The sequence below is a fragment of the Molothrus ater genome, chromosome 2, assembly GCF_012460135.2.
Source record: "Molothrus ater isolate BHLD 08-10-18 breed brown headed cowbird chromosome 2, BPBGC_Mater_1.1, whole genome shotgun sequence".
Classification (NCBI taxonomy): domain Eukaryota; kingdom Metazoa; phylum Chordata; class Aves; order Passeriformes; family Icteridae; genus Molothrus; species Molothrus ater.
The window spans coordinates 54,040,727-54,065,746 of record NC_050479.2 but is presented as its reverse complement, the minus strand read 5'-3'; the positions used below and the strand labels follow the sequence as shown (position 1 = coordinate 54,065,746).

The 25,020-nt window shown below is 36.6% G+C and overlaps 1 protein-coding gene across 5 annotated transcripts in view; it reads right to left on the bottom strand.

Annotated features, from left to right (window-relative positions):
* The window catches only part of PCDH9 (protocadherin 9), a 664,715-nt gene that overhangs the window by 214,237 nt on the left and 425,458 nt on the right, over window positions 1-25,020 (bottom strand). For 2 of the 5 annotated variants that reach the window (XM_036379697.2, XM_036379706.2), the window contains one exon: window positions 19,438-19,639. In XM_036379697.2, the coding sequence (XP_036235590.1) occupies window positions 19,438-19,639 (202 nt within the window). Of the gene's footprint in view, window positions 1-16,140; window positions 18,514-19,437; window positions 19,640-25,020 lie in introns of those variants that run through there. The other 3 variants (XM_036379715.2, XM_036379724.2, XM_036379733.2) reach the window with 2 other exon arrangements.

Here is a 25,020-nt window from a genome sequence, read left to right as displayed (position 1 = left end):
TTCTGTGACAGCTGTTTACAGGTTTTCTTTTTAAGCTGTTCACAGTTGTATGTCAGAGAAGTAATTTTAGGGAAAAAAATAGAGATCTGAATGCTTTTCCAGATATGGGCATGCAATAAAAATACACTCACCTGAAAATAAATGATAATGGTATTTTTGGGTTAAAAAAGATTTGTGTAGTGCAAATTGAAAGACTAACCCCTGAGTTTTCTAAAATGCATTTTTCGGGTTTAGTTATCCATTATTTAATACTCAGAATTCATTTTCATAGTTTCTGGATGAGCCATTCAGAATGGCAATGTGTTATATTTCAGAAGGAATGGAGGGATATAGAACATAATGCAAAGTGCCTACAATGTCTTCTGATCCACTTCAGAAAAAAAATCTGTAAGTATGGAAATCCAACACTTTTTGTTATGATAAAGCAAGGAAATTAAATTCTTACAGTACTGTGTTTAAGACAAAGCTAGATTCAATTTGAAAAGGGGTACTGCTTCAGACAGCATTTGGCTTCTTAATGCTGGCTTATGACAATAATGAAGGATTTTATTTATAGTTGCTGTACTAAAGGGAAAATATGATTTAAGGAATTAATATTGATATTTCAAGGCATTCTTATTATGCTATATCACTGTGTAAAACAGTCTTCAAAAACTCAGGGCAGCAGTGTGAATGAGGTGAGTGATAGCACAGCACGGGCTATTTGGCACCTGTAAGAGCTCCTGTTGAACAAAGTGGATTGGCAAATTTTGTGTTTTTTCTTCCAAGGGTCCCTTTTACTTATACAGAAAACAAAACCTTATATTATGGAAGTGTTTTATTTGAATGGTATGTTTGCAACCCCTGTAAGGAGATGAAATAGCAAACTGACTTGGAAAATAATCCATGTGCAGTAGTTCCTGGTTTCTTACTGCTACCTCTCCCCGCTGACCATAATATAGATGAGACACAGCTTATTATCTTTGGCTTTATGACTACAATAATATTCTCTCGCCACTAAGGAAGCTTGCCTTCCTGGGTGGGAAACACAGAACAGTACAGCTATTTTAGGAGAAAGCTTGCTGTCCCACACAGGAAGATTTTATTCAGAAGCAAAAGCTTGAACAAAACAGGAGGAGAACAGTATCTCTTCCAGAATAAGTCTTGCTCTGAAATCTTACACTTCTGAAAGTTGCCTCAGTGACATGACAGAATCCTCTGAAATGCAAATATATATACATTCAAAACATCATTAGTTTCTCAAAATTTCATTAGGTACAATCAAGAAGAGTTATGACAACTTCTGCCACAATTCCTCACATATAAGTGTATGGTAATGTCACAGAGTCAGTACATGACAAATTTCTCTTATAGGTAAGCATGGCCTAAATAACTAGAGAAGATAAAACTAGAGAAGATTCAGGAAGATAAAACAGAAGCTGAAACACTGGAAATCTAGAAAGTAAAAAGGTATAGGATAGATTAAAACCTAGCCATAATGTTTTAACTGGTAAAAATGAGTATATATTGAATAATATTTTTCTCTAAAGCCTGAGGCTACTTTCCTAGGTAACTGGTTTAAACTATCACTTGTGGTGTGTTGGTCTTGCCTGGATACTAAATGCCTAACCAGGCCCTCTCTTACTGCTTCTCCTCAGCAGGACAAGAGAGAAAGTAAGAAAAAAACCACTTTTGGGTTGAGACTGAGATGAGAAGACTGATTAACAATTGCCACCATGGGCAAAAGGGGTGATACTTTGAGAAAATAAAATTTTTTGCAAATTAAATTAGAGCTCGGTGATGAGAAGCAAAGAAAAAAGAAACAAAAGCAACACTTTGTACTCACTCACCCCTTTTTGAGGCTCAACTTCAGTCTCTCATTCCTGACTTGTGAATATACTTGTTCTGGTGACTCCTTCTTCAGAGATGCAGAGCAGTCTCTGCTCTGAATCCTGGAACATCTCGTTTCCCTCCTTCACTGGCCTGGGAGTTGGCACCAAAGTTTCTCCTATTTTTCCTCACTTCATACTGCCAGACAGTGTTTTTTACTGCAGGTGGTGTTTTTTTACCCTTAAGCATATTTTCTGCAAGATGCCACCTCCTTGGTGGCAGGGCTCAGCTGTGCCCTGAGGTGGGTGGTCTGGAGAGAGATGGAACCAGCTGTACCCAGCCACAGCTGCTCCTCACAGAGGTCACCCTGCAGCCCCCACCACCAGTGCTAGGGCACCTGCACCCAATTCTTATCAATATAAACCCACATCCAATATACATAAGTAATGAAGAAAAAAAAGGAGGTGAGCAATAAAAACTATTAGGTGAAGAAGGTTGAAATGTATGAGTATTAAGCAAAATAAAAGTGCACTCTTGTTTTGCTGCATAGAGCCGGCCCATGTAATGGGGCAGAGACTCTTTCTGTATGGTTGAAGAGAATTTTTCATATATTGTTCCAATTGTCAAGATTAAATGTGAAAAATGAAATATTTATCTTTTTTAAATCAACTTGAAACACTTCAGCCAGAAAGGTTAAAACAAGTTCATGGAACAATCACACAAACAATTTAAGGCCATGATTTATTTAGCAGGTTCAGAGTGATAATGAGCAAAACCGCTAATCAGTGCCCACAGATATTAAATAATAAATTCAATAGGTCGAAATGGGTATTTGTAGAGCAGCAAATGTTAGTCTAATGATTGAATTAATCTTCATGCAGAGAAATTATTGCATGCCAAATTTGTTTACCACAAAACACGTTAATGAAGATAAAACTGGTGGGTCTTCTAAACCCTTACAAATTAAGTGCTACTTGGGAAAAGTTGAAAGGGCATCAAGTGGCAAAGTTTTGTAAGAGTCACATGAAAAGATTGAGCAAACAAGAGACAGCAAGAGATAAGGTACTTGTTCTGTATTACACTTTGAATGGCTGAATATAAATTACTGGAGTAGTACAGTTTATCAAAGAACCTATTTTGTAAAACAGATCTAGAAATAACCATGGGCTTCATAATTAGCCGATCATTCTGGTGCTTCCTAAACCCACTTTTGTTGTCTAAGGAGGAAAATCTGAGTATAACTGTGCACAAAGGCTGGAAGTTCAGACCTCTGTGCTAAATAATGTGGTTGTTTCTTGGGCTTTTTTCTGATCATCAAAAGTGCTTACAATGATAAATAAGGACAATTTTTTGTCAAATGTATTGCCTAAAAAGAACCTTGGATAAACAAACAGATAGACAAACAAAAAAAAAACCTCTAACAATGAAAACCATTGCCTTTTTCTCCTTTAAAATTATCCAGTATCTATTATGAGGTACAACCAACTGTTACAGTAGAAAGTGCTATTTTCAAATTGCTCACAGTTTGGCATTTTGATGCACAGATGAATGGCCTAGTTTAACAAACCTTTCACAAGGCAGATTACCAGCAAAGCTGATTCTCAACTACAGAAAGAAGTTTATTTCCAATTATTTATTGAGGGGGTGGCTATATCTTAGTTTGCTGAAGATGTTTTTTGTTTTATATTTTTTTAACTGAACATTTCTCAGCTATTTTGAACTGAGACTTTGCTGAAGTATCATCCAGAGAAATACACTTGGCTACACTGACCGACCCCTTTTGACTGTGACAGGCCAATTCAAATGATCAAAACTGTTGAATACACTCCATCAAAACAAAACTAGTGCTATTGAGGTAGGCGCTATACCTGTTTAAAGTCACTTATGTGTTCCAGTGAAAAACAGATTTGAATTTTTTCATCGAGTAAAATAATTTAAATAATTAAATTAAATTAAATTATTATTGGTGAAAGACCTAGAAAATAAGTCCTGTGAGGAGTGGCTGAGGGACCTGGAGCTGTTTTACCTGGAGAAGAGGAGGCTCAGGAAAGACCTTACTACTCTCTACAGCTGGAGGCTGTAGCCAGATGGGGGTCAATCTCTTCTTCCAGTGACAGAACAATACAGCACCATTTTGAGCTGCACCAGGGGAGGTTTAGGCTGGACATTAGGAAGAAAAGAGTCATTGACAGGAAGAGTGATTGGGCACCAGAATGGTCTGTATAGGGAGGTGGTGGAGTCACCATCCCTGGAGGTGTTTAAGAAGAGACTGGACGTGGCACTCAGTGCCATGGTTTAGTTGATGAGGTGGTGCTCAGTCATAGGTTGGACTCGATAACCTCAACTGTCTTTTCCAACCTGATTGATTTTTTGATTCTCTAAAATGATCTAATTGTTTAATCTGGCTAAGGTGCAAGATTTGCTAAATTTACTTGAAAAAAAATCACAACAAAACAGTCATGTGATATAAAAAAGAAAACAAAAACACCAAATCTCTGTTGCTAGAAGGAATGTAGCAATACTCAATACCTTTCAGAGATGAGTTTTAAGTGCTCTCAAATATTACATCTGGCACCACAACAGTTTACCATCATTGGCTAGTCCAGACATGCTACTCCAATTTCATAGCCTCAGCCTAGTTATACAGATTTTGATGGGCAACCAGATAAAAAAGTAGAAGACTGCTGTCAGTGTACTGCCAGATTTGTGAGATGCCATATAACTTGTGGCAGAATACAGCACTGAGTAGGCTGGCATCTTGTAATAGGCAAACATTTGACAAGACCAAAAAGGAAGGAGGCTGAATTAAGCAATATGGCACTCATCTTTTCCCCTGGTTAAGCACTCTCTTTCTCAATTTGGGCTGTTTTCCAGATTGTTCTGGAACTTCACAGTCTTCTGAGGACAGGCGTTCTTTCGTTCAAGTTTGTTCAGTTGACAGAATGATTCATGGACATTTTTGAGTCATAAATAAAAGAGCTTTCTAACTTTTTAACCACAGAGCTGTTCTAACATGTTTCAATGTACATGGAAGCATTACCTATAGCAATTTCAGATGCACAGCACTCAACTTTTTCATTCACAATGCCCATGCTGTCATGCATAATCTATCCAGCTGGCAGTTTACCTGACACCTTCCAAGCCATTCCTTTCTGTGCTGCCCCAATGACACTCATCTAATTTCTCTCCTTTTCTCTCCCTATACTTGTGAAACAGAGTAGGCAATATCAGCAGTCACTTCTGGACCTGATCAACTGGGAAAGGCATTTTATCTTGTCACCAACCTAAACATATGGAATTCTAAACAAAGGACATTGGATAAGAAGAGACATCATCATACAGTGCTACCAGGATTAATCCTTTCAAAATTATTAAATAAACAAATAAATGCATACAACAATTGATTTAGATTAGACAGAATAGCAGAATATACTTTTTGTCAAACAAGCAAGCAAGGGAGAAATACACACAAAAGTTCACAGAAAATGCTCCTCTGAAAATGAAAGACTGTGGACCATAAGGCCTCTTTTGTACTAAAATATCTTCCAAAGCATTAAATTGCTTATTCTTAAGTGGTTCTTTAAATTTTATTGTGCTCTTATAAGGATTTTTTTTTATTATTATTCATGTATGTCCTTGTGAATCACCCTTTAGCCCAAAAGAAAATAAAGCACGTAAAGCAACTTTTTTTTTTTTAACAGCGTACTTTGTTTTATTAGAAGGCATAACTCATAGGCTATGTATTGAAGTGTGAATAGTGTTTAATTGGGGTCAAAAAAATCATAGAATCATAAAACCATATAATAGAATATTCAGAGTTGGAGGGAACCCACAAGGATCATTCAAGTTCAACTCCTGTCCCTGCACATGACAACTCCAAGAGTCACATCGTGTCCCTGAGAGCATAGTCCAAATGATTTTTGAACTCAGACAGGCTTGATGATGTGACCACTTCCCTGAGGTCTCTGTTCTAGCTTTATGCCATTTGTTTGAGTCCTGTTACTGGTCAAAAGAGTGACAAGATTGGTACCTGCCCCTCTGTTTCTGCTCATGAAGTTGTAACTGCAATGAGGTCTCCCCTCAGTCTCCTCCAGGCTGAACAGACCAAATGACCTCAGCCACTTCTCAAATGAGGAATTTCCCTGTAGACACTTCTCCATCTTCATGTCCCTAAAGAGACTATTTTAGTTAGATTTCTCAAATATGGACTGGGCGGTCATCCTATGCCTAACACAGCAGTCCAGATATGCAGAAATAGAACATGTGAGCATAGCTAGAATTTCTTGAAAATGTGGCCCTGAGAGTCTGGTAAGACCGCAGAGAGTATTAACAGAATATAACCACTGATGCTTCAGCTTATTTTTAATGATGTTTATGTTTAAAATCAGTCATGCTGTCTCTTTAAATGCTGAAGGGAAGTTGGGTAGACAAAGGTCAGTATCATTAACATCTAGATTGTCTGAATATCTCTGTACCCTAGTGGAAAGTGTTATATCTATGCATGTCTGTATGCATAGATATGCATATATTTATCTATTACAGCTGTCACAGTGACCTATATTCATCTATAACATATGTTACATATTCTCAGTATTCTGCAAAATGTATAATTAATATGTCTCCAAACAGTATAGCTGCTCATGCAAGAGGGATTCATATTACTAATTGCCTATTTACATCTGGAAATATATGGTTTCCATTCATAATGAAGTAATAATGAAGGATAGTATGTGTAGTATATGAAAAATTAATAAATATTAAGATCTGGAGTAATGGCACGAAGCAACTATCTTATACAATTCCTTTCATTTCTTATGAAAAGAAATATATGAACTGTGAAACTATAATTCAAACAGCTAATCCATTGTGGTGTGGATGATTATTTTTAAATAATTTCGTTTCTCTTCTGAATGATCCACAGAATCTGCACTTAAATCAGCTGAAAAAGGCAGCAGGCAAGGAAATTTTTGATTACATTTTTAATTTCACAAACTAACCTACAAATGACTTTAAAATTGCTGGTAACACTACAGTATTACTAACAACCTACACGTTTTTATTGAAAGAGTGTAGCTACAATCCATTAGTTAATGACTATGCTGAGCTTGCCAGATCACATTCACACTCCTAGCAACTGTAAGTGCCAGGGTTTCAAGGGCCTTGGAATAACACCACCAATTAAAACCAGCCTCTTTTGTTAAATTTTTGAAAAACCAAAACATTTATAAAAAGAAGAAAACCCCAAAACACTAAAATTGTATTGGCTTCTCTACTGAAAATGAAATCAATTTTGTATGCCTTTGCTATGTTACAGTGTAAGTCTTTGGAAATATTGAAATATGGTCTTGTATATTTCAAGTACATTTTAAATAGCAATGACTTAACGTGCTTTTAATAATAAATTTCTTTCCCTTAAATTCAGTAATTGGCTACTGCTCTTTAACAAAAAAATATTTTTAATATTCAGTAAAAGTTAAGCATCAAAACTGGTCAATTACTCCATCACACTCGCTTGTCAGTCATATATATATTTTACATAAGAAAAAACAAAGGATGTGTAAAGTGATAAACATCAAACCATTTGGCTCTTGGATTATAAAATATGCAATTATTATAAAGTTGAGAAGGTTTTTGCTTTTTCCCAGTTATTTTAGATGAATGAATCATTTATAACTGATGTTTTTGCTTGATATGAGTATGTCTTCAATAGTTACCTCCATGACACTATTTAACAAATGCAGATATGGAATAGAATAGTTCAGTACAGTAAAGATAAAGTAAAATAATTAAGTTATTCAATCTTTCTCAATGAACTTAAACACATTTTTTAGATCTTGAAGACAACACAGATCTTATCTAAAAGAGTAGTGGAGCATATCACCACGTGAGCAACGAGAATCCTTCCCCTAAATGGTAGACACATAGAATTTAATTTCAAGTTTTGTATTGAAAATGACATTTTTGTGTGGTTTTCAGAGTGAAGAACTTAAAAATCGCCATACATATGCTGGTAATATTTTACCATGAAGTACTTAGATGACAGTTCAATAATGCAGATTTGTTTAAAATAATAGGTGAGTTGTTTCATGTAGATAGAAATATATCTTACTAAATAGTAAGACAACATTAACTTGCAGGAGTGTACTTTTGACATTAATCTCCTAATCACCTCTACTTGACATACTTGTGAAGAGCTCTTGGAGTACAAGGATGGAATTCCCTTGGAATGGAATGAAACAAACTCAGTAATGAATGGGCATTCAGTCCATGGACCACAAAAGTCTATGCTGCCATGGAAGTATGCACAGTAACCTCTGTGTTCTCAGCAGCAGTACTGGATCTTCACATCCAGATCTGTTCCTACTGTGCTGTGTAATACTCCATTGTGGAGCCACAAACACAGATAAAGGTACAAAAGAAATATAAGAAATATATATAGGTATACACAAGAAAATGTTTTCCTACCTTCTCAGAAAGGTGTCTAGATGTTACTAAACAATTTTTTGTGGGTTTTTTTGTTGATTTTTTTTTTGTTTGTTTGTTGGTGGTTTTTGCTTGTTTGTTTTTTGGTGGTGGGTTTTGTGCTGATGTAGCATAGGATTTCTATTGAAAAGCTTTTTGCCAAAGCTGCAAAATTTTCAAACTGTCCTGAAAAGTTAAAGATTTATTTATGTCTTTATCTATATTTTATTTCAAGATGGGAACAAACTCCAAAGTTTTTAAATGTTTTGGAAAAAGCTTTTTATATATTTTCCTTTCTTTGCCACAGGTAAATATGTCCTAAGTTTAGTTGCTTAAGTTGCTACCATGTCTAGATGGATTCTCTGTAGCACACAGGCCTTCACCTTGCAACCACAGAATAAAGATATTTAACGTGCAATGCACAGTGAAAAAAAGGTAAGTATTCTACTCTTATTTTCCTTCTCCCTACTTATCTTAACATGCATTTACCTGGATTAGTATGAAAGGGGATAAAGCATTACATTAAGAAATTATTCAACTCTTATTCCTATTTCTAGAAGGTTTACTTTCATGGGTTTTAGACTGCAAATATAATTCCTTATTTTTTTCCTCATCTACTTAATTCATCTTTCCTTGCCCTTTTCCTCCTGTTAAAGACAAACAGAGCAAATGTATGTACAAAACCATAAAACATTCCTTGCAAAGGCAATTATTTGGAAGAAAACAGAATATTCATTATCTACATAGTATAATTTTCAAATTTTAGTCACAGAACCTCCCTTCTTATGCATGGATTTCTCCTTAGGAAAAAACAAAACAAAACAAAACAAAACAACCAAACATAAAATCTGGCAAAAAGGAAAAGATAAATTCATAAGATAAGCATAATAAAATGAACACCTACTTTCTGGACAAGTCTAGGTCAAACCTGAAGACACTTTTGCATAAGGTTATTTCTTAAGATAGCACACTTTTTCTTCCAAAAGATTAGATTTCCTTCCCAGAAAGTGAAGCTTACTAAGATATTTGCTTTAAGGAAGGAAGTCCTGGATTCGATTAATGTATCGTACATATATTCTTAAAGAGACAGTCAAAATGCATCGTCTGCACTTCAAGACATGCTAATTTTCAAAATGGCATGAGACTTATCATACATCCCTGTCAATATTTGGTGATTGTTTGGAGGAAGGAAAACTGATTAGAGAACAGAAATTATTTTACTTTTAGAAATCCTTCCTTAGAATTGTGCTTTTAAAAGGTATGATGTTTTCATTTCAGTTATACAAAAAAAAAAAAAAAAAAAAAAAAAGAAAAAAGAAGAAAAGGAAGGTATGGAACTGGTATTTTTATTTAATTAGTACTGTAAAAATGAGGCATAAAAATTAACAATGCCCTTCTCCTTTGAAAAATGTTATGTGTAGATAGATAAGAAAAACTGATAAATCTCCCAAAACATATGAGTATTCCCTTCGCAACAAGAACAGCTGAGATTTATCTCACACAAAAGGTTGGATTTGTGGGAATCAACTAAATTTAGGTGTCTGAGCTTCCTCTATACACAATGTCAATCCCGTCAATGTAGTTTGGAAAACTATGCCTCTCACATTAGATGCATCTACTACACATTCATCAAACACAACTGTCTGGGTGTCTAGTCTCAATTATGATAATTAAGGTCTCCACTGACAACACCTGGATCTCAGACTCTCAGAATCACATCTACCTCCAGCTCACATCTGAATGCGTCACAGATACATCACAAGGTTACACACATGGCACCTGCACTCACAGCTTTTTGAATAAATCTCAACCTAAAGCTAACTTCTACTGTCTAACCATCAGCAATGCCAGGTAAGAAATATCCTGGGGGACCCAAGCTGTTCAGATGTGGATGTCAAACAGGAAAGAAGGGAGTGCAATTAACAAGAAGTAGGTATTCAACCAAATACTGATGTATAACAAATTTTTGAGTCCTATGCATATAAATTGCAGAGCCTAAACCTAATCCAAAAGATCTTTGTGTGAATTTTGTGTTTGAGCTCCTATTACACTCAACAGAAACATGGTGAATGGACTCTAGAGTGAAATTTAACAAACTTTGTATAAGTTCCTAGTTTAAATGAAAGTTTCTGTGCTCAATAAATCAAAAAGGAAGCTTAGACACTTAGGATAAATATTTAGATTTCTGCATGTAAGCATCCAAATTCAGGGTATCTAATATGAAGCTGAGTTCATCATTAATTTCTAGAACTAACAGGGATATTACTTGATTACTTTCTACAGTCTTCATTCATAACCTATGATTCACCTTAGAGAATACAGTTTTTTCTTTTCTTTTTTTAGTTCACATCTGTATTGCACAATCTATGCAAGACAAACTTAATAATTTATAGGATTTCAGAACCATTAACTTGGAAGGGAAGTCCGGTGAGGGTTTAGTCACACCTTCCTGCCCAGCTCAGGGAGTTACCACGACTCAGTTGGAGAAATGTCTTTTTTGATTTCCAAAATATCCATGAAGATTCCACAATCTCTCTGGGAAACTTGATGGAGAGTTCCATTGTTCCAATAGCAACAAAATGCGGTAGTTCTTTTTTTCCTTATGTTTAAAGAAAATGTCTCTCCATTTCAATTTGTGCCCAGTTGTCCCATTCTTTGATTTGGTACACTACTGAGCAAAGTCTGTCTCTCTCCCTACTCTCCTTCCTGCACCACATCAGGTATTTGCACACATTAATTAGATCCTTGCTAAGCCTTTCCCCTCTCCAGGATGAACAGTCACAGTTCTTACAGCACCTCCCCATGTGACAGATGCTCTAATACCTTAATAATCTTTGTGGCCTTTTTCTGGACTCAGTCCAAATTTCCATTTCCCTTCCATACTGGAAAAAACAGCACCGGACTTGGCACTTCAACTGTGTCTCACCAGTGAGGAGTAGAGAGAAAGGAACTTTCCCATCAGCTTGCCGGCAGCACTTCTTCTATTGCAGTTCAGGAGACTGATTTCTTTTCTTCAAGGGTGTCTTTCTGGCTCATGGCTAATTTTCTGTCCACCAGGACTCCCAGTTCTCTCACTGCAAAGCTGTTTTCTAGTTGTCAAGCCCAAGTCTGTGTGGGTGCAATGAGCTTATTCTTCCTCATTGTTATATAAGTTATTCCTCTCATTGCAACCATCAACAATTCTAATTCTACTTAAAATTTGTAACCATTTAAAGGCTGAAATTAACAATGCCATGCTAAATTCAACACTTTATTCTCACAAATATAATCTTTCTTTTTGTCAACTTGCTTTTGGGAATTGGAGTTGCACTACTAAGACTCTATTAGTAAAAGAACATGTATCATTGGTAAATTAATTGTAATTTCAAGGTAACAAGGAGTCACAGCTGTCACAACAGTAACTTCCTATTGTTGTGACTGAAGTCACAATACTAACTTCTACTGAATTTCAGAAACAGCAACCTCAAAAAAATCAAGCAAATATTTCTACCATAATCACATTATCACACTTTTAAAAGGCGAATTGTGTCAAACACAGTTAGGTGATAGAGCACCTAGAATGCTAAAAAAAAAGCTTTCAAATATATTTCATGATGATTAAAGATATATGTGTTCAGTCATGCTTTTGACTTTAATTTCCCATGGAAGGTCTTTAAACAGTAGAAAAATCTGTTGCTGTTCTATTGCTAAAAATTATTGTTAAACATCATGTTCATAAGGCAGAAAAAAACCCCACTCAGATCCAAACAATGACTGATAAAGAAAAAAACAATATTTTAAAACTCTGAAATTTAGAAGATTTATGTTTTATTTTTTTAATTCTGAAAAAAATATATATATATATATATATATATATATATATATATATATATATATTACTGGACATACATTGGACCAGTATTAACATACAGAGAGGAAAAAAGTGCTTAAGAACAAAATGTTGCAACATTCAAAATATTACTACTAATTAACCTGTGTATTATAGATTCAAGAAGACTTGAGCACTCCATTTGAACTATGGACACCAAAAACCTCTTTTATCAAATAAAAGCCTGATTCAGTTGAAGTCAGTAAGCACTGTAAGCGCTATTTCCTCTGTCACTGGAGATCATTAAATGAAGAAATCATTCTGTAACATATGCTGTAGATACCAGCAGAAGACACATGCTTTTTTTAGGTTATTGGCTAGGGTTTCTGATTTGTATTGTGCAGGATGCTGTTCTAGTCAAAAAAGTCCCTTGGGCCTCAAAACATACTTGCACTTCTGGAAGTCAGACTTCACATTGACAAAGGGTGGTACAGTCACACAGACAAGAGGTAGAAACTGAAAAGAAATGCTTTCAGACTGAGAATACAACACCAGCTTTAATATTCTGGTGGGTTAACCTTAGCTGCTGCCAGGTGCTCACCAAGCTGCTCTATCACTCCCCCTTCTCAGCAAGACGGGAAGAAAATGAGATGAAAAAGCTCATGGGTTGAGATAAGGACAGGGAGATCACTCACTAGTTACCATCACTGGCAGAACTGACTCAGCCTGGGGAAGATAAACTTAATTTATCATCAATAAAAACTGGAGTAGGATTGTGAGAAACAAGAAAAACAAAACTAAATACACCTTTCCCATTACCCAACCCTTCCTTCTTCCCAGGATCAAATTCATTAGATGCCACTAAGTGGTGTTAAGGGATATGAAAAGGAGTTGCAGTCGGCAAGTCAATCTTTGTATCTGCTGCCCCTTCTCCATCATACTCTTACTCTGGACAACATGGGGTCCTTTCCCAGCAACACATGGGTCCCTCCCACAATATGTGAGCCTCCAAGACAAGACTGCTCCAGAGGGAGCTCCCCAGGGGCCACAGCTCCTGCATGTGCCCTTTGCAGACTGCAACTTCCTTCAAGGAGAGCATACCTACCTGTTTCAGGGTGGGCTCCTCCACGGGCTGCTGGGAGCACCACCTTCCCCACAAGCTGAGGGAAGCTATTTGGTGTCTGAGCATGCTCTCTACCTCCTTCGTCACGGACCTTAGTGTCTGCAGGTTTGTTTCTCTCACACTGTTCTTCTTCCTTGCCCCCAGCTGCTGTGCAGCTTTGGGCAGCAATGAATCTGTTTCAGAGTCACTGAGAATTGGCTCTGTCAAACATGGGGGGCACCCCCCCTCTGGTGTCTTCTCAAAGAGGCACCGTCTGAAGCCTCCCTATCCATAACCTTGCCATGTAAATCCACATGAAACATGTAATCAAACACCAGTGGAAATATATCACTGGACTATTTTATTACTGGAATATTTTAAAACCTCAGTTTGATTTAAGGAAAGTTGTGTGAAACACTAAGCATTTTGCTATAGTAGAGGTTTGACTGGATAATGGTATCACTTTGAAACTTAAAAAAGTCTGTGAATGTCTGCAGTAGATCTGGGCTTGCTGTGATATGAAGAAAAGCCTTGTGAGCAGAAAATACTTACAGGAGAAAAATTACTCTTAATGCCTTAAGTCCCTTGTTTTAACCTGGCAAAAGCATCTGAGGTTTTAAACTGTCCTTGGTATCATCAGTGACGGCAGAGAAAGGCACCAGCTTTCATCTCATGTGGAAGCTTCCTCTCCCTTTAATCCTCCAACCTTTGTCATAGTCCCCCTGCCCCATGTGGCCTTTTCATCTGACTGCTGAGGACCTGCAAGTGCTCTTCTCAGGCAGCAGCAGCTATGAAGTTTTGGAAAGTTACCTGTTCCTCTTGGAGAAGCAATGAGACAAGTTCCCCTCCTACAGCTCATTCAATGGTTATGGCCTCCTGATTTACACTCCAATTAGCTTTGGTGTGCGGACGAAAAGAGAGTAGAATAGGAACAGAGGTAGCACAGTGGCTTTTCTGAACCAAGACAATTTTTAAATCCTCACTGCAATGAGGCATCAAAGAGATGTAAAGAGATAGCAATCTTCTTATGCCTCTCAGATTTTATTTATCTTTTTAAATTCATAAGTGCATGGGCTAAGATTGAATTCAGACTTCAGACTATTTTATAGCTCTTCTCTAGGCTAATTCACCAACCTGACTCCAGTTTTTCTTACTCCTGCTTGCCTGTAGCTAAATGTGACAGTGTTAGATTCTGTGTGCTGTGTGAGGTATGAACTTGTGTTTAATGAAATGGAGGATGTGACTCAAAGGCAAATGTTCCTATTTTAGTTCTCATAGTCTCATATTATGAAAACACAAGAATAACTATGGACGGCAAATTATCTAGATCTAGGCATTAATACAGTAGCATTTCTTTCTACACCTTAGGCTGTTTAGCTATGGACCACTCCAGTATTGCCAAAGAAGAAACTTTGGAGGCAGAAAAATGAAAGACAGGATTAAGCAGAGGGTATGCCCTCAAGGTTAAACCATCATCACCCACTGGGTGTAATGATAGTGACACTGTAAAACCAAAGCTCTTTGCAGCAGAGGCTTAGCTTCTCCACATGGGACACTATCATATGACCAAGTGTAATACAAGGCAGTCTTGCCATTACTCTGAACTTTAATCATAATTAAGCCACTGCCGCAGAGATATTCTTACTTATTACTGGAATTAGAGTACCATTTAACACCCCTGACATTACTTGACTAAACTGCCATAGTAATAGGTTTATTAAAAAGTGTGAACTCAGGTATTTATCAGCCAAATTTAACCACACAGTTTTTATTGCACTGGAAACAAAAAAGCTATCCACAAACCTTATTACTGAAAGACAGCATTATAACATTACTTCCAAGAATATGGAATTGCTTTGGAAGTAACATAGGACAAAATAGAATGTTCTATTTAATTTTGCTAAATAAAAACATGATCTTGAAACTGGTGGGTGTGTTACAATTTTTGCTATAGCTCCATGTTTTTTATGAAGCTATTACTTTGTTGATATATATTGATACTACTTATTAATGAGGCGTAGAAATTAGGCAAACATTTACTTAGCTTCGTAAACATGTATCAGAAGACATAAATATTATATTTCTGTCTGGTTTTAAACCGTTGGAATTATTGCATAGATTCATCCACAGTGTGCAGTAGGCTTTCTCCCTAGAGCAGTTCTAACACTCCACTAAATATATGCTATTCCTCTTTATCTCTTTGAAGAAAAATGAATCACATCCACAGCTTGCAGCTATCAAAATGTGATTTATCAAGCATTTTCATGAAAATGCATTTTTCCCCTTCCTTACACTAGGAGGCACATTTTTACTTCATACAATTCTATTGCACAGCTCTGCTGCATACAACTCTTAGATACGTTACCAATTCCAGGCCAAATTTAAGTTCCTGACAACTTTTACTAAACCACAGTGAAAGAAGAATTCTTCACTAATCAAGTGGATTGTTTCTTCACGCTGATGAAAACCACACTTATAGTAATGAGAAGTAACAGTCTGCACCCAACTGCTGGACAACAAAAGCACAGGAGTTTTTTTAGCAATACCTGAAAAAATAATTCACATCAAAATACATCAGAGAGCCGTACAGTTTTATTGCAATTGATGATAAAGATGTTTGTGTTAAAAGTACACTTCCTGATATGCACATTTAAAACCATTAGAAAGCAGGAATTTTGGTAATGAAAGATGTTTTAAAATAGTATAAGTAAATTCAATTTTACATTGGCCTTTTGGCCTTTTTTTTTTTTTACATCCTAAAGAAACTGGAATGTTTTCTAAATCCTTATCTGATATGCTAAAAGGTAAAGAACTTGTATCAGATGATAGATCTTTGGAATATATTCCTTTTAAAAGGAATCAAGTGTATCAAGCTTCAAATGAGACAAAGGTGAACTATAAGGAGTTGTAATTGACAGGTTAGCATCAAACTCCTCTGACCATCAATAATACTGATCAATTAACAATAGAGAAATGCAAAATATTTATTGGAAAAATGAATACAACCCTCAAAATAAAAGACCTAAATAAAGAAGAGGTTAAATAAAGTTTTCAGTGATGCAAACCAAACTTGGACTTACATCTCATTATGAAAGACTTCATATTTCTATCTTGTTGCCTTTCTCTCATAGCTACAGTGACAGTGTGTGGCTGACAATGCTAATATTTGGCTTCTCTCTTCATTTCAGTTTCACCCGGTGTGAGAGATTCTGTTTTCAGATTAGCGGGATGAATGTACTCTCACTGTGTGTGTTTATTTCATTAAATCATGTAATTGTAGTTCTTGTGTCTCTGTAGAAGCTAATGACTGCAAGTAAATATGGCATTAAGGTTTCTCATACTCTTGTGTAAAAAGTTAGCAAGACTTTTGCCACATTTCTCCCCCTATTTCAGGTTTTGAAGACCTGAGCCTTGGTCACTCTTCAAATATAATTAAAATAGGACATTATTTTCAGAAACAATGGCTGTATTTTTATTCACGTAACTTCACAGTGTACAGTAATAACCCACACAATTCACTGAGCATTAAAGTCATTAACCAAAATTGCTCTCAGCATGAGGCAAGGACTTTACTACCAAGATTAACATCACATTCTCATGAGCTGAAGAAAAGTTTTACTTTGAACGAACTTTCATAACAATACAGTCAAACAAATCTGTGTTTTTGATGTAGAGGTCATTTGCAAACATTCCCAAAAACCCTGCTCTTTCTCTTCAGTTGAAGCATTTAGAATAAAAATATTGCTATGCAACAGTTATAATCCAAAACTGCTAGCAGTACATGTACATGATAATACTACAACTCTCCACTAGGGCTTTATTCCTTACTTTATAGTTGTATCTTTCACCTTAGCATGTCCCAGGTATTTCATAACCAGCAATCCCTTAAACAGCCACTGAAACAAGACTACCTCTACAGTTAAATACAACTAGGAACATTTCACTGCAATAGAACTAGAAATTCAGCTTAGGAATGTCAAGGAATACAATGTTCAAATGATACTACATATTTTAACCATGAACACATGTAAATACCCACAAAGTAACTTTGGCCAATACCAGACAGCATTTTTCTCTTCTGAAAATTTTCACAGCATCTTCAGTAACCATATACTGCTTTAAATCTTATTTCACATCCCATTAAAACTTGTGCCTACAGTAGCAAAATAACTTTTAATACAGTGCTTAGGCAGTAGCTTGATACTGAATACAATATACAAGTTAAAGCCATCTAATGAACAACATGACTCCCATCCTGGCCTGGATTTTTCTAGAAAAATTTCTGTCACAGTACTGACCATATAATTCCTTTCTTAGTTTGTGAAATTTGATGAGATACAGAGTGTACTATTTCAATATCTGGTAAAAACAAAAAAAAACTATACTTCAATACTTCACTGATAGTATAGCTTGATGGTTAGATTTTCATAAATTTGACACAAATTTAGCATCCCTAAGGCTAAATTAGGTGTAACCACAAACATATTAAAACTTTTCATATAGCTTTTAAGAACACTTACTCATTCTGACTAATCTTCTATTAGTGTCTATATTAGGCATGAATAGATGATCATGATTAATATACTGTATTTGCACAACGTGTTTAACACAAAATTTCCAAAACTGCACTTTTAATAACTTTCTATAAAGTTTACTAAGCCATTTTTTTCCTAACTCTCCTGGAGGACTTTTATGCTGCCTTTTGAAGGGATGTACAATTCAGAATCTGTGAAGCCAATGAGACAGTGCCAACATGCAATGCTGCCTTAAAAGCTCCTCTCTGATGCTGTTAAATCTTTCACAAGTCTCATATGTGGTCAGAGAATTAACCAGATAATTCCACTTAAGCTCCTCGCTTGCTTAAGCAGACACACATTCTTGCTCCAGAGTCAATCCACTCATAGTTGCTATTCTTTTATCATTCTTTGTATTTGTACAGATTAAGGGTTTAACATCATAGCTCCAAAAACATTTCTGTTTTGATAAGGAGAAGAAAATGCAGGTATCATATCCAGGGGAGGAGAAGAGGAAAAAAAAAAAAGTAGAAGGAAAATAGAGGAAAAGAAACCAGAATGCAATTCTCAGTAAAACATTTCAAATTGTGTCTTTGTAGAGTGTCATCCAACACAACCTCTTGGTCTTCCTATACACATATGAGAAAAATATTTCCAAAGTCAATATTCCAAAGTTCATGTTGTCATCTGCCATGATGTAAATGTCATCATTCAGATCCAGCTCTGCCCAAATGAGGAGATGGACCTTAATATTGTTCATCAGATCCCAAGGCCACCTTCTCTCCTGGTTTGTACAGGCCCAGTGACAACTTAATCATCTATACAAAAGGGAGAAATGCCAAAGACAGAAACTATTTCTTATTTCTATACTCCTGGGATGCAAGAGGACTCAGGTTCAATTACCTTCCAAGAGCACAGATAGATTTTTAACCTTTGTCTCACATTCTAGACAAAAACCAAGAAACTTAAGAGCAGTGCTACTTCTCTCTTGTTTTCAGTATGTCTGAGTCTCCACATTCCACATTGCAATGTCAAAATACTAATCACCCTATTGGTTAAGATCTTGCTTCAGTTTTTAGTGCTCTCACAAAAACACAGCAATAATGTAAATATATTATAGAGGAGGATGGAAGAGAAAGGCAGAAGTTCCCAAATCAAATAGTTCATCCTTAATATTTGTATGAAAACCTGTATCTGACAGTTCCAATACATCATGCCACTCCAAGTTAACAAAGAAACCCTGTGATTCTTAATGTTAGAACAGGGAATTTTAAGGCTGTTAAGAAATTTGGGTTCTTTCAATTTTTCAGTGCTTCACCAATTTACTGACTTCTCTGTTAGTCTAAAAGACTGTGCAACCTCCATGCCCTTGAACTTAAATTGATATTTAGAATGACTTTACTAAAACAAAGTCTAAAGCTAAATAGCTACAGCACTGCAAACATCAGGAAAAACTTGTTACCTTGTAGGACATCCTTCTCCCCTGCTGGTATTACTTACTGTGCAATTAGTATGAAGCCATTTATTCTACTGGATATACTCTTCTTTCCACAGTCAAATTACAACATGAGGCACTTCAGGCAAACTACATTATTTCCAAACAATCCTTATGAGCTAATATGAACAAACATTCATGCACGTGCTTAAAAACATCTCTACCATTGCAAAGCTCAAAGGGATGAAAAAGAAAGTACCAAGTTAGCAAAGCAACTCAGATAAGCAGAGATAAGGTGGTGACTCACCCGAGTTGGGGTCAGAATTGCCATCAGCTTCAGTCCTCTTGTCCGGTGAAGCCTGGTCGTAGAATTCGTCCTGCGGCTGAACCAGAGGGAGAGGGTGTGAGATCAGGGTTCCACCACCCACTGGCTCGTGGTCTCCCAGACCACTGTCACTGCAGCTTTCCTGGGAGCCATCGGGGAGGTGAAATGTAACACGGCGCTGGGACTACAAAGAAGAGCACAGGACACACTGATTAGTGCTCTTCTTTTCAGTTCTCTCGATTTTTTTTTTAACTTTTGACATAAAAATAGATCCCTGGCAATGCTTATGAAGCAATTGCTATTATCATGTTTGCTTGTTTGTGGTTTGGTTTGTCTTTCTTTTTTTATTTTTTTTTTTTTCTGGCTTGCCTTTTAGATGGGAAATTGGCCGATAGGAGAGACAATTTTCAAAGGTCTATCAAAGGTCTATATGTGCTCATGCATGAAGTAAACTTCTTCTAAGAAATTGATCAATGGAAAATTAGGTATATTTCTCATAATTTTCAAAACAAAATCTATTTTAAAAAAATCTATGTTATGAAAAGCAAATGACATCCAAAAATTTAATAAGTATATATTTCTGAGGTTAAAAACTGTATTATCATTATTCAAACTGGAAAAAAAAAGACATCCACCAAACTAAACAAACCCATAAAAATGGTTGTCATCTTTTGGGAATAGTAGCATGAATAAGCAGCTGTCTATATTTAACTGATAGCAGTCATGTACATAAAATGGATAATTAAGATTGATAATGTATGTGTGAATTCACAGTGTTCAGCAAAGATTCACAAAATGCAATGACAGAATAAACAATTATCAATTTGGTAAGAGAAATAAAAATAAAACAGCACAGAGTTTGCACAAAAAAAACACAGGGACTGAGAGGCAGAATTACACATTTTACTGAACTTCTTAAAAAAATAAACCTATAGCCATTTCGAAAGGAAAAAAAAAAACAACAAACAAAACCTTCAGTGTGCACTTGGATTAGTTAACTGTTATTGATTTTGAACCTCTCTCATCTGGAGAAATAATCTTACTTTTGAATTGTGGCCACAGAATGATACAGTGATTCCCCAAGAGCTTCAGAGCTGATAGCACTGCTGCAAATTGTTTAGCAACCATGACTGTTGGATTCATGAAAGGAATATTATAGGTCTTCATGGATCAAAATACTGCATCTTTGAAGGATCGGAAGCAACTAGTTTAAGAGTACCTCAAGAGAGTGATTAAATTAAGTTAAGCACATCTTCCCACAAAAAAAAAAAAAAAAAAAAAAAAATTGGCAGCTTCAGTGGTCTGATTTGCTAGATTAATTTAGGATAAAGTAGAGATTCACAAAGTTTTTCTTAAGCATAATAACTGTTTAGTTTAATGGCTATTTCTCATCAATATTAGTCATCTGAAATTTATGGGGTATATCTAAGCTAATGATTAAAGAGTTCTACAGAGCCAGAAGAGAAGGAAACATTTGGAAAATACTACAACAGGTATCTTCCAGTAGTTAATACTTTTTAAAGTCGTTAACATCAGGTGTCCTGTATTCATCCTGAAACATCATCAGGCCCCAACTTTCCCTTTTTTTCTCCTCCTTTTTTCATTTTTCTTTTAATGAGAAAAACCTCAAGTTAATAGCACTAACTGTATGTTTGCTTATTAAAGACTATTTGTTAATGGTAATTGCTACCATTTTATATGATGATCAATAAAATCTACCAGGTTTCTTTTTTATTCATCTCCCTTGGGTGGATATAGTTGATTAAGTCAACTTTAGATTACTGTGTTATTCAGTATAGAAATAAATGTAATACTATTTGCTCTTGGCTGTGATTTTATAATTAGTATTTTGCTTTTAAGTTCCTTTTCTAGCTTTAGGAATAGAATCCAGCTGTAGAAAACCAAATAGATCCTCTGAGTCATTGGATGTATTCATTACATCAACAGAGAACCTAACTCTATATGTGTCACTAAGAAAAAACTTCAGCTCACACTTTGTTACTTTCTCTTACAACTTTTTGTTCTGGAACTACCACCCTAAACAATTTTTAATTGCTATCTCATTCTTCCTCTTCTATATGAGCACAATAGAAATGTAGCTAACTGCATAACTTAAAATCTTCTCTTTCTGCAACTACTTTCAGAAAGATAAAATTGGAGATCTGTTTTTCCAAACTAAGAATTTATGTTACTATCAGAGTCATCAAGTGGCAAACTGTTCTGATGCATCTCCCTACGCCCACCCCCTCCCCAGGTCATGGTATGATCTGAGGAAAGGAGATTGCTTTCATTTGTTTTAAACCAAAAAGACACTATGAGAAGACATGAATGACTGATAAATTAGGCCCTAAAATAGGGGAGGAGATGACAAATAAAGTTTTAGGATCTGCAAAATAATAAAACCCCTATAACTAATTAACTACCTAAATAAATAATTACAAAAATGTCCTATTTCATGAGTTATATAGTAAAAGTACTGATCTTGGGTAACAAAAATTCCTCATACAGCCAAAAGCCACTCTCAGTCTATACTGACAGTGACCACTTAGCCAGTAAAATGACCCAAGCCTAACACTTACACTGGCAACTTCTTTGCTATTAATTTATAAATCCATACTTTAAATTATTTGAGAAAAGTAGATTGTCTTGCCTTTCTGAGCCACTGTAGCAGAATGATCTGCTTTGGAATGTGGTCAACTCAAATAATGCCCTATTTTGCAAGCTATCATTGGTGGGATGAGAGATGCTGTCATGTGCTGGTTTTGCCATTGAATTATGCTAAAAGCAGTCTGACTCATCAACTCCAAATGAAGATCCTGACAGTGAGGCAAAGATTTGACAGATAAGCTGCTAAGGAGACCTGGAGACATATGACTGGCAGTCAACCACTATATACTGTAGAAGTCCAATCCACTTTCACACAGTTGGGTTCCTCTCCCATATTCCTTCTTGAAGTGTATGAAGTTTTCTCCCTTGAAGTGGGGAAACCTCTTCAAGGATACTCTTTGAGACTGAGTTAAAGAGATCTGCCCATGAGCATTGGTGTGGTGAGTCATATCTTTACTTAATAATGGTTTCCTTTTTGCTAGCCTTACATAATAACTTTGATATAGTGCACTATATCTATACTATACACTGCTAGTAGTTTTAGCTTTTACATTCTGTAGTAAATAAATCTGATTAAGATCTTTTGTCTAATCATTTGTCATCTAAATAATAAATTAATTCATCTTTATAGAAATGTATCTGACTTGCCATCATTAATCCTGTGGCATAAAGTTACTTAAAGCATTGACAAAGTCTGGGGTTAAGACTGGATCCAGTGACAACTAAATTCCTCTCTGAGAAGTGTAGAAAGCATGGGGGGGCCTTTCTGCATCCTATGACTCAACAGCAGGGCTTCTCTAATAAATTTTCTCTGAAGTTTCCATTCTCACCCACAACAGCCACCCATTAAGGAATCCACCAATCATTACAAAGGGTTGTAAAAAAACTAAGGGTCATGTAAACAGTGACCCAGTTCCAGAGATGATGGATGGACAGCATGCGGTCCACAAAGATATTTTAGATTAAATTGTGGTATCAAAACAATGAGGGGAACGAGCCTCCTGCAAAAAGAGACTCAAAGCAAATGTTTAAGCTTGAGCATATTAGTAATTGAAAAGAAAGCCTGTCCTCAATGTACTGAGAGCTTAGAATTGTCAAGTAATGTGATATGTGGTCACTGCCCCCACTGCCTGGTCCAGAACCCTCCTGCCTGGCTGTCGGAGCCCAGCCTGGGATTTCTAGGCTAGGAAAGCTGCTGCAGTACCAAGACTGAGTGTGTAACACAGACACACACATGGACACTGATTTGGCCACAGCTGTGGCTACACAGCCTCAGATAAGGCTCTGGCCCCAGCAGCCCCCCCATTCAGGACTCACACCAGACACAGTCACACAGGGACACATCCTCCCCTTGTCTTGGGCTGTCAGAGGCAGAAAGGCACAAGTGCAGCACACACCCCTCGCTCCCCAGGTTCACCAGGACAGGCCCTCTGCCTGCCCAGAACCCCTGCCCAGATCCCAGTCCCCCTTACGGACCCCACAGGTCCCCAGCTCACCAGCTGGTCTCACGGGGGGCTCACTGCCCACATGCAGCACTCACACACTTGTCCCACAGGCAGGCCACACTCATGGGTCCTCCCCAAATACCAGCATTGCCCCACTGCCTGCCAGATACCCCCACCCAGACCTGGGGCTTCCTACTCCTGGCTGGTCCAACTTGGAGTTTGCCAGTGAATCCACACCAACACACCATGCACAGATGGCTTGGGCAAGGTACACAGACTCTCCACTGGAGGCAGAACACATCACAGGATGTGATGCATGGTCCAGATCCAGCACTGAGCCCCTCACTGATTGTTCACTGAATTTCTTGTCACCACCACAGTAGAGACAGGAACTCTTCTTTCAGAAGAAAATCCAATATTCTTAGACTAAGCTCATGTGTATCTACTCACTCATGCAACAAAATCCAGGTTTGAATTCTTTTTACCTAAAGACAGATTCAAGTTGTTTTGAGTAATGAGGTTTATAGTTGTTACAACACTGGGACTAATGATAACAAGCAGTTTCAAGTTTAATTACACTGCAACATATGTGGGATTATATAAGCATGACGTAAGGTTACAGTTCAGGTCCCAACACTTGGCCAAAATTCACATCTAAAATCTGTGACACATTCAATCATCAATAAGCATTTGTTTGGGAGGAACAGTGGTCTTCTTCAGGTCCTGAAAAAAATTCAGTCCTTATTTTTAATCAGGAAATATCACCTCATTGTTATGTGATACCCAAAGCTGAAATGTGAATTCAGTCAAAGCACTATAATTTTACCTGTGTCAAACCAACTTCAATATATAATTCAGAACAATTAGACTCAGTGGGGTTTTTAAATCTGGGCTGAGTTTAAAATTCAGGAAAAGAATCTTAGGAATCATTCTCCTTTAATCACCTATTGCAGCAGATTCCATGAAGCTCCTCTAGGTGAAGCATGACTTTATACCCACAAGAGAAACACCATCTCAGATGGTGATAATGGAAAGCAAACTCCTGTGCTGAAAACAGGACAGTTCAAGCGTAGTAGCAACACTTTTTTTTCCTGTTTTCGGACCAGGTGGTCAGCCAGCCAACACTTTTTTAACATAGTAACAACCAAATTATATCAAATCAAAGACACATCAGACTGGTCTAGCACCTTTTTTCCTGCTACAACAAAGTCAAGGTGCCTAGTATGTTCCAAGAACTGTAATTTGTGAAATTACAGAATATAAGTAATAGCTGCGGTACTTGAAAATGCCAATAAAAATAGCAACACAAACTCTGGTGTAGAGATGAGGAATGCATGGCAGAGGATGGGGACATTCTAATCTTACTGATCAAGTACAAAAATCTAGAACTTGTGTTGGACATAGAATAATGCATTTTTCTTTGTTATTATACTTTATTTGGTGATACTGAAACCACTTAAAATTATATTTGTGTTGCAGCTTGTCATTTTTCTTTCCACATACTCTCCCGTTC